The following is an 11,043-nucleotide window of genomic DNA, read 5'->3' on the forward strand; positions in this document are numbered from 1 at the left end:
ATAATTACTTGTAATATGTTTTCTTCCGATCCATCGATAGCTAAAACGAACTTAACATTCATGTCACTTCCAACTATAAATTATTCTTAGTTTAAGCACACTAAGTAAAAAGTATTGAGAAAAAATCAGTATATCTTATTATATAAATATTTTTACAAATGATCCTATGCATGGCACGCATGTTTTTACTTTTTTAAAATACAGCTTTTAACGTTTAAAAATGAACAAAGTTATTGTAAAATTATATACTAGTAATGCATTTTCAACTTAAGTATTGTTTATCCCTTGGTTTGAGGATAAAATTTATTGCTACGAATATTTACCTAAAGCACATGTCGATCCTTCATATCCTTCAATACAGCCGTGGCAATTGTTGTCTTTATCATAACAGGATATGGAACAATTTTTATTTTTATTTTTAAATGTATTGTAACAAAAAGTTTTATTTTTACATGTATTGTAACAAAATTCCTCAACAAATCCCGGTTTGCATCCAAAGAATAGACCATTTAGCGAACAATATATATAACAACCAGATGGGCAGGAATGTGAACATGTTTTGCCGTAAAATCCGGATTTACATTCTGTACAGTTTGTTTCCGAGATACAAGTAGAACACTTTTCTGCGCAATTTAAATCACAATTTAAACCGTATATTCCAGGTGAACATGAATCACATTTGACCCCAGTAAAACCAGATTTGCAGCCGCTAGCACAATTACCAGAATCTTTATTACACTTTCCATCCACACAACCAATCGAACAGCTATACTGACAGTATGATCCGTAATGAAGCTTGTTTTTACACCATGAACATTCTGTATCTGACGCACAGTTACTATGACAAGCAAGTGTTGTTACATTCATCACCATACCTATTGCCCGAGCAAGTATCACATGTATCATTGACAAAATCAACCGATTTACAAGAACATTGTCCTGATGATATTAAACAAGTTTTGTCTTGACACCCTTTTCCACATTGTAAACTACATTTTGTAGTGTAAAAACCACGTTCACATTCTGTGCAGCCGTCATCATTTACACATGTTTTACAATTTTGCAGACAGTCCTCGGTACATTTCACACCATAATAGCCAGCTATACATCCTTCTGTACAAGTATTATTTGAATCACACGCAATTGATCCATTCTTGCAACATGTACATTCTGGACATAACTGTTTTGATAATCCTGAAACAAATAGTTATTGTTTTGTATAGCGGAAGTTTTTGAATTTTCTCATAATTGCTTAGAAAGCTTTTCATAAAGATATTTGTGTCCACCAGTACACCCCTTCATGCATTGAACAGCTTCCTTACAAAAAATTATAAAATAGAGAGTCTGTACCAACACATGTCAAAAATGAGTTAAAGTATTAAAATATTAATTCAAAATTATTGACAAATGCTTGGTACCATTTAGTTTATAACACATAATTATATCACGTCTCTACCTAAGTATCTTACTTTAAATATCTAGATTTTTTATCATATCAATTACAACTAAAATAAGTAAATACCTACAAAATACGTAATTTCGCTATTTTCAGATAAAATTAAATTTTGTTTTCCGACTGGTAAATTGCAGACTTTTAAATATCCATTTAGAGCAATGAGGCAATAATGGTTATTGTAACGTGTACCGAACCTCTATTTATTGTATTCAATATGATACTTAAATAATTTCCCTCTAGGTTTCTTTACCTAAATGATTTCAAAATGATTGGAATGTAACTTAATCAACATGAATTAAACAAATATTAGATAAACAATATATACACAATATTGATATATCCGATGATAATACAAAATCCTAGATGCAAACTTAACTGAGGATGGTTAATCATGTACACGACTATAAGGCTTAAACCCACTACCAACCCCACCCTAGCCTGTTTATATTGTATTTTTGTGACTTTTGAAAATGTCAATTTCTTGACAAACTTATTGGCCCGTGCCTACATGGCCTAAAAGTAGCTACGAAACTACCTAGATCATATATTCTGCATCACAAATAATGCCAATTATATCATTGTAGTAGAAACTATTTATACTTTACATTACAATTACTCAAAGGAAATTTCGCATTATTATTTACAACAGAATAATAGCAAACTAACCTTGAACATATTGATTGTTAATTTGATCAAGAACGTATCATTGACGTTTGTATACCTGCAAATGACGTTCCGACTTACCGAACTGGCAGATTAACACGAGACACACTTGTGCTGTTTTTCCCATAATTGTTTTCGTCCATGTACCCTGAAACAAATTTATTTAAGTTGCTCTTTAAAAGTAATTGAGTTCTTTTACAAATCCGTTGAATATACAGGGCATTTTAAATTTGAACCGACCATACTGATTATCAAAATAAAAAAATAAAAATCTTTAAAGAAAGCCCAACACGGCAAAATTGAAAATAATGTAGGCTCGGTTTGATTGAGCCTGTTCTTTGACGGCACTGTCAAATGCAAACTACCGTCAAGCTCCCTAGCACTGGCTTAAGCAGAATTCCACATTTAAACATGAAAAGGTAACATTTTGAATTTGGAAACATCCGCAAATGTGTTCATACGTTGGTTGTCATGTAACTTTCAACGTGACTCAGTTGTGCCATTCCATGCAAAGCGGCATGTGGTCCACAATAAATAAAAAGCGTGTACCCTAAACGAGAAAACAATGGGCGGAACTACACAAAATGGAAGTTTGAAGGCGGATCAGGGGTTATTAAGTCGATCATTCACAAGTTGTAAAAGATGTTCAATAAAACTATTCGATATTTAAGGAAACAGGTTGACAAAATGAAAAATTGAAAGGAGCTCGAGTGTTGTAATTGTACACTAGTATAATAGTTTTATAACTTGATACAAAATATTTTGAATAAAAACTAGTAATTAAACCTCCTTCAATATTTATAATTTGATTCAAAATATTTGGAAGCCTTTCAATATATCTGTATATTTTATGTAAAGACTATAAATCAAATACATAAAACTCAACAATAGATGAAAAGAAATATATTATATTTTCCCATATTGGGGCAGCGTTTGATGTCTGAAAGCGCAGACAGAACATATTGCGATAAATTCCGCTCGTTTCAACCAATAAACTTTCAACGTTTGCAGCGAATGATGCTACGATATTATTCATTATATGACATAACCTAATCAATTGAGCCTCGTTTTCATTTCTGAAGACCAAAACATCTATATAATATCTATAACTCCAAAACTATATTTTGTTACTTATAATCGGTATAGCCTCGTTTTCATTTTTCAAATCTTAAACAAAATCTTTATGAAATCCATACATAGACCAACTAAAGTTCTTTCATATTGTGTGAAATGAAGGTCATTTTGATTGTAAAATGCAATACTGTACACAGTTGATGATTTTATACTAACACCCGACCAGAACAGTTTAAATATATACTTTGCTCAAATTTGATATTAGAAAATATTGACAATGGATACCCAGTCTCATTATAAATATAAAATAAACATGTTTTGAATTGATACAACGTAGATATGTTATGTTTTAAATTCTACACACTATAGGTGGTCATAATGGAAATACATTTTTGTATATTGTGTCATTAAAAATAACTGGCAGTCTTTTAAGAAAAGACCAACTTTACTGAGATAAGGCACGCAGCTTCCCATTCATTTATTCATTATTTTAACCAAATTAGACATGTTTAGTAAACATTTCATAGATTTCAATAAATTTCTATGACAAAAATAGTTTACTAAAGAAGGAGCATAGTATATCTTTAACAGTTGTGTACTCTTCCAAAAGAATGTAAGATCGTCTCTTATTTAAAGCCACGCTTAAGAATAGACCAAATATGTCTCTACCGGGTATATATCATGACAAAAAATAATTAACAATTAATATTTTTGTATTGAAGCTGCAAGCCCCCAGATGAGCGAAAAAGTCAAATTTGAGACACTTGTACTAAGATTTTAGGAAAAGTAAAAATATTCATAACTTTAATGTTATGTGCGATTAGTGACTGATATTTCAGTATTTATAACTATATTTCTTCTGCGTTACTAACACAGTAAGGGAAACTTTTGCATATTCTGTCCTCTTTTTCTTAATTTACGTGGGCTATTATTGCCATGGGTAATTTGTAAATTGTTTCCTTTTGGTTATTGCACTAAATTATACTTCAAAACACATTTTCAAAATTTTCATAAAATTAGCATGCATCTGTAGGCGTGCTGCTTTAAATGAGTTATAAGATAATAAGAAACTATAGCTTAAACGATTACAACAGAAATGAAATAGCAGAAGAACGATTCAATATTTTTGAATTAAATTTACACATGTACATATATTTAATGTCTATTTAAACGAATGGTATAAAGTAGACAACTAATCTATATCATTCTTATTATCTGTATGTTTTAAAACCATTCAAATGTTAAGTAGGTAACTTAATATATGTTTGAAAGAATACAAACACACCCCTTGTTATTCCGAAAGTTTGAAAAAGAGAAAATTTCAAAGATAAAACTATTCAAATTGTTAGATGTGTGCACTGCAGAACGGTTTAAGTATGGTATCATTAGTTTAAAACATTCAGCAAAGATATATCATTTACTTTTGTAAAATTTGAAAGTTTTAAAAGTCAAATACCTTTTTAGTGACTGTATATTCAAGTGATATCCATTTCAATTTCATAATGGTACCTGCAGTAAACTATTGTCCATATGGATAGTTTTGAAAAGTAACACATTAATCTTCCTCGTTTATTCAAGCGCGTAGCGTATCTTTGTATTTCATATACTAGTACATGATTATTCTACATCAATATAAAACACCTAAAAGTAAAACGTATTATAGTAAAACGAATATTTAGAAATTGTTGAGGCGAAACAAAGTAAACGACGCGGATAGGTTCGTATGGAGGAAAATATTAACCACAAGAATGATTTTTAGTCTTATCAATAAGATACAACTTTTCCTTGAATGCCTGTTAAGCTAGTGGTATTATGTAAGTTTGTGGCCCTTCGAGATCAACAGTTTTAATATCTTATGGAAAAAATCATGAAATGTGTTAACTGCTTATCACTTTAAGAAAGTAGCAATGAATGTAAAATGGCTGGTCAATAGAGTAGCAAAAATTCAAAAGTATGTTATTGTACAGAACTATAAATATAAAGAAAATCACTCGAAAATAACGCAAACCAACAATATAAAGATGAAATGCGTCACATGACTTTAAAACGTGTTTTTATAATGCTTTTATACTAAATATATATTTAAAAAGAAATTGAAAAATTCTTTGCCCAGGAAACAAGCCTTTATTTAAATAAAACAGTATAGTTTTTACCGATTTTACAAGACAAATATTTAAGGCGTAAACATTATTAAACATATCTTCACAAAATCACATGATGCATCATGTTAAGCTGATCTATCATCTTTTTTCTCATTTTCCTTATAACTGAATGATAAATGACAAATTATCCACTTTAAATACAACTATTTCTAATATAATTATTATATTATACCCGTAAATGCCCCTTTGTTATGTCAATGCCACTCTACTTTGTTTGGTTTAACGTAGCACAAACATTGTAAAGGTATTACAGTGACCTTCCAACTTTACTGGTGAACAAAAACATCCGAGGGACTACTTTCCGCATGAACTATTAAGGAAGTTTTAATGATCTTACAAACGAATATTCATTACAAGTAAAATTTGTAAAGAGCTTAACACATCCAGATCTTACATTAATTTCACAGGTATACTTTTGTCGATTTTTTTTTATTTTACTTAAATATTTTAATACGTTGAATACTGTCTAGTGTTATCCTTTTTACATTGAAGTTTATGTGGCATATTTAATAACAATTGTTTAATTTATAACTGTTCACGAATTTGTTTGAGAAATCGTAAAATAGTAAGTCATATTTCAACGAAAAATGTTTGAATTCGGTCAGGTAACTAATATGTTGTTTTTTCGCATGTTATTATACGTGAATTTTTTATGCAATGCATAAATTAAAATGTTGATCGGTATAACGTAAAGATTCGATTGGAGATATGATTATTCTCTTTGAAAAGTATTTGATGGTCATTTCTGATGTTTTTTTGTTGTTGCTGCTGTTGTTGTTGTTGCTTTAAATCCAATTATATGAAATAATACATTTTATTTCGTAAAGTTGAATATGTTCTGGTTGTTTTAAACAAAATGAAAAGTAGCTGATAAAACGATCACAGGATGAGACAACAGAAAATGGTGCCAGCACAGAATACATTGATAGGTGCTATTTAAGATAACACTAATAGATGGTAATTGAAACAATTTTGACAAGCCGAAAGTTGGCTAAAATTGATACAAGCAAAGGGAACTTGTAACGAAATCACTAGTCACTGTAACTTACTTATGTGCAGTACAATTTGAAGGTGTGTTTACTTTTCTTAATGTAACATGTTGAAAAGTATTAAGTGAGTCTAGTTAACTACGGCATAATTTATGTTTCACTATCAAATAACAATGAGATTCGTTCAAATTTCTAACAATCTTAAACCTTAAGATGGTTAACAAAATTAAAATTCATAACTTTGAAATATTGTTATATATTTGAAGGCACAAAAGCTGATACAATGACGAAACTGGTACCAGTGTTTCTTCTTTCATTAATAAACATTCAATTTGGTAAGTTTTACTTATTTTTGATCTGCATTGTAACCAAAACAAAAGAACATAATTTTCAAGCAACATAATGGGAAAATAATAAGAATTAATAACAGTTTAATATTTGCCACAGAAAAAAATTCTTAAAATTTTTATCTTAATAATAAACATAAATTATTATTGAATCGCGGTGTGTTTCATAAAAAGTACAATTTGTGCAACGAACGCTTCAAATTGTTCGACTACAGAAAATAATTTTGCATTGTAGGATTATCACTGCAAGCTTGTGCAGAGTGTGAATGCTGTTACAATGGACGCAACTTTTGTGATAGTAATACGAACTGTATATACGGATGTCATGCAGGTTATTATGGTGCGAAATGCACTGAACAGTGTCTGGATAATTGTAAAACATGTGTGAATGGCAATGAATGCACGGAATGTAAACCTGGTTATTATACCAACAATTGTAATTTACAATGTGGGAAAGGTTGTCTCAACAATACATGTTCGTTACTGTTAGGGGAATGCCCTTGTAAGTCGACTAATTTTATCAAAGATAAATGTGATGCTTGTTCAGGTGGTAAGTATGGTGATGAATGTAACAATACATGTCCTAGTAACTGTGGCTCCTGTACATCAGAAACAGAATGTTCATGGTGTAAAAACACTGCTTTTTACGGATCATATTGTCAGTATAGATGTCCGGTTGGTTGCGATGATGGAGGATGCAATAAAGGCAGTGGAAAATGTACTAAAGGGTGCAAATCTGGTTTTTTCGGAGATAAATGTGACAAATGCTCACCTGGATTATTCGGACCTTTTTGTGATCGAAACTGCACCAACAATTGTTTTTCTTGTTTATCAGAAACAAGTTGCACCGAATGTAACTCGGGTTTTTACGGGGAAACATGTGCGAATGCATGTCCATCGAGTTGTAATGGAACCTGTTCAGTTTCCGATGGTCAAAATTGCAATATGACAGACAAATACCGCGTTTGTGCAACAGATACAGGGAGGTGTATACACGGATGCAACTCGGTTCTAAAATATGGTGAATATTGTGAGAAACAATGTAGTGATACTTGTAACAATAAAAGCTGTGACTTGAAAACGGGACATTGTTTAGAAGGATGTGACAATAATTATTACGGATTGTTTTGTGATAATGCATGTTCTACTTCATGCATATCTCATACCCGCCAACGTAGATGTGATGGTATAAAAGGTCATTGTTTATTAGGATGTAAAAATGGTTTTCATGGCAAAAGATGTGACAACATATGCAGTAGCCTTTGCGTAAATGCAACCTGCAGCCAAACAACAGCGGAATGTTTATATGGCTGTATAGATGGATTTAAAGGGCCTAAATGTGCTGAAGGTAAGTCAGTCTTGCAAAACAATTGCAATTCCATAAAATGCTATCCCAACAAACAATATTTAAAACAATATAACTGTTGACAAAAGGCTATTGTTCTTGTGTTCATTTGAAGAAATTATTTAATTTTTTACTCCTTGTGAATATAATATCGTATAGAAGAAGTAAACCTTTAGTTTTTTTTAACAATTGGCTACACATCTAATTACTTGTTTATTTAAAGACTCATTTTCAAAAAGCTACAAAAACAGTTACAATTTTCGACAAATATGTAAATTATAAATATTCTTTTTCATTAGTTATACCGGATTTAGAGGGATATTATACTAGAAGTACACTGATAGGATCTACAATAGGGACATTTCTAGCTGGTGGTATTGTTGTTGGAATTGCCTCTTTGATTACCATCATTATAAGGAGGCGGAGGTCTGTAACTTTATTATTTACAAAGTTTGATAATAAATAGTGTCGTGTTTTATTTTAACTATCTCAGATAAGAAGATATAGGGAATAGTTCATACATCTGTACATACACCTAATGTAATATATCTAAAATCTGGATTTAAGGTAACGAATACCTGGTAAAATGGACTGCTAAATATAACTAAATGAAATTTAGTTAAGAATGTACATTTCCTTCAATATTTTTAGGAATATACAAACTAAACAATTAGATGTACACGGATATGTAAACACAAGAGGACCTTGTGGAAATCGTTCTAACGGTAATTCTCTTAACATTCTTTTCATTAACGCCATCTTTTTCATATCAAGATAGGAATGTTTTAATTGATCTTATATCATTTGATGCATATCGTTGTTTAAGTTAAAATCTTAAATCAAAGCTCCTTAGTTCAAACATGCATATTTATAGATGCACGCATTTACATGAGAAAATAAATAATAAATTATTGCATACCTGGTGTTAGAAATTTAACTGATTATACATAAGCATTTTGATGTCATTATCATTTTACTAAGCCTATTTCTCGAGCAATATTTAATCTCTTTATGTGTCCTTGCTACTTGGAACACATAAGTAATTAAAGAAATAATTTCCATATACATAATATCTCTACAAGTTCCTAAGATAGGACGGAGCGGACACCCCCCACCTCTCACCAAATGTTATAATAAGATGCTCTATTCATTATTATGACTATGCATTTATTTTGTACAGACAACACACATGAGAGTGACTCTCCTGTTACTTACGAGGATTTGAAATCACGTGACGAGAGACTATACAGTCAGATAACTACAAGTCAGCAGATATCACCAACAGCAACTGATTATGTTAACTATAGTTCATAATAAACTAGTAACTTTAATCGGAGCAAACTCTTATAGACTAGACACTTTCATTAAAACATTTTATAAGATACATGTATATGCCTGTATTTTACTGAAGTAGATAAAACAGATGTTTTTTTTTCTATTAACGAATTAAAATTCCAGTTTTATCACAATTAAGCGTAAGAAACAAATATGTTTACTTCCATTGCACAAGTGAACATTTTACAATAATGATGTATATTTTCTAATTTAATACGAACTATCCTTGCATAAAAACTGCACACGCTGGTATACATTAACTTTTTTAAAAAACACGGACCTCGTGCTGATACCGGTATTGCTTTTTTAAATATGCTTTATGCGGGCGGCTGGTTAAAAAACAGCATAATGAAATGATGGCGTTCATTGTTAATTTAAATTTGCAAAATGTTAGTATAAATCATTATACCGCTATATAAAAGTAAAACTACATATATTGTCAAAGTAAAACTAAACTAGATATTACTTTTTGTAAGTATTTAACACAGCCGAAAACAGTTTTTTTAGAGAGTTTTTAATAGAATTGCTTTATAAAAGTAGATGTGTTTTATAATAATTTCATAAAATTTAATTTACATGTTATATGTATTTATAGCTATTTTTAATAACTTAAGTTAATTTCAGCAGAAAAAACTAAATCTTTCCCTAAATGGCTGTATGCATCTATATTTTGAAAGGTTTATCTTTAATTCATGATCAAAACCTAAATCAGCATGACTGCAAATGTTAAATAATTCAGTTTTTCTCAAATATCTTCTGCATAAATCAATATTCATGAAAATGACAATTTTTAAAAATGGCATTTTTTTCTCTTTACCAGTTAAACATTTTAGATTATTAAGTAAAAATTAGATATTTTATACAGAGTACGAAAGATATTAAGAAATAATACTTCTGCTTATTTATAGGTATTGTTGATATAATATGAATTTGCATTCATTATTCAGATCACAACTCTTTAAGGTCAAACATCTTTACTGTTTGATGGAGGCCTCATGTGCCCCTCGGTCCATTATTTTATGTACAAATGGGCTTCTGAGAATACTAGCTTGATAGCTTCCACATATGAGATAATCCGAAAAAAATGAGATAAAGAATCCCTAAAGAAAGCCCAATAAAGACAAAATTGAAAGTTTTGCAGGTTCGGTTTGAATGAGCCTGTTCATGGATGGTAATGGAAAGTGCAAGTTACCGTTCACGCCCCCTAGCACCGGAGTAAGTAGAATTCAACATTTAACATGAACTGGTACAATTTTGAATTTTGAATTTTGAAACATCAACAGATGCTTTCATACGACGGTTAACATAGAACTTTCAATGTGACACGTAAGTGCCATTCCATTTTAAGCGGCATATGGTCCCCAAGTAAAAAATGCATGTGCTCTAAACGAGAAAACAATGGGCGGAGCTAAATAAAATGCAATTTTGAAAGGGGATCTGAGGTTATGAAGCCTGCATATCACAGATATAACGTCAAAATACAAATTGAAAAAGCAGGCCACATATCCTAAGGGTGATTCAACAGTATTCAAGTGAGGAATACTGGAATGGTGATTCAGCAGTATTCAAGTTAGAAATACTGAAACCAACCAACAAGAAAAATGCCGAATTGAAAGAACTAAAATACCAAAAGCACAACAGTAATGTAGTGCTGAACGATCTTCAAGGATCG

General features: G+C 30.8%; 2 protein-coding genes across 2 annotated transcripts; one reads left to right on the forward strand and one right to left on the reverse strand.

Annotated features, from left to right (window-relative positions):
* Positions 1-831: 831 nt before the first annotated feature.
* On the reverse strand, positions 832-5,077 carry LOC132759574 (cell death abnormality protein 1-like). The gene is made up of 3 exons (XM_060751384.1): positions 4,650-5,077; positions 2,201-2,267; positions 832-1,194 (listed from the first exon to the last, which is right to left on the reverse strand). Exons 1-3 carry the CDS (start codon positions 4,692-4,694, stop codon positions 839-841), a joined length of 468 nt encoding a protein of 155 aa, XP_060607367.1. The 5' UTR covers positions 4,695-5,077; the 3' UTR covers positions 832-838.
* A 1,536-nt stretch (positions 5,078-6,613) lies between these two features.
* On the forward strand, positions 6,614-10,140 carry LOC132759575 (protein draper-like). The gene is made up of 5 exons (XM_060751385.1): positions 6,614-6,679; positions 6,927-8,039; positions 8,336-8,462; positions 8,688-8,761; positions 9,217-10,140. Exons 1-5 carry the CDS (start codon positions 6,628-6,630, stop codon positions 9,348-9,350), a joined length of 1,500 nt encoding a protein of 499 aa, XP_060607368.1. The 5' UTR covers positions 6,614-6,627; the 3' UTR covers positions 9,351-10,140.
* The last annotated feature ends 903 nt before the right edge of the window (positions 10,141-11,043 follow it).

This window comes from Ruditapes philippinarum, unplaced genomic scaffold, assembly GCF_026571515.1.
Source record: "Ruditapes philippinarum isolate M1 unplaced genomic scaffold, ASM2657151v2 ctg12310_1_1_1_1, whole genome shotgun sequence".
Taxonomy (NCBI): domain Eukaryota; kingdom Metazoa; phylum Mollusca; class Bivalvia; order Venerida; family Veneridae; genus Ruditapes; species Ruditapes philippinarum.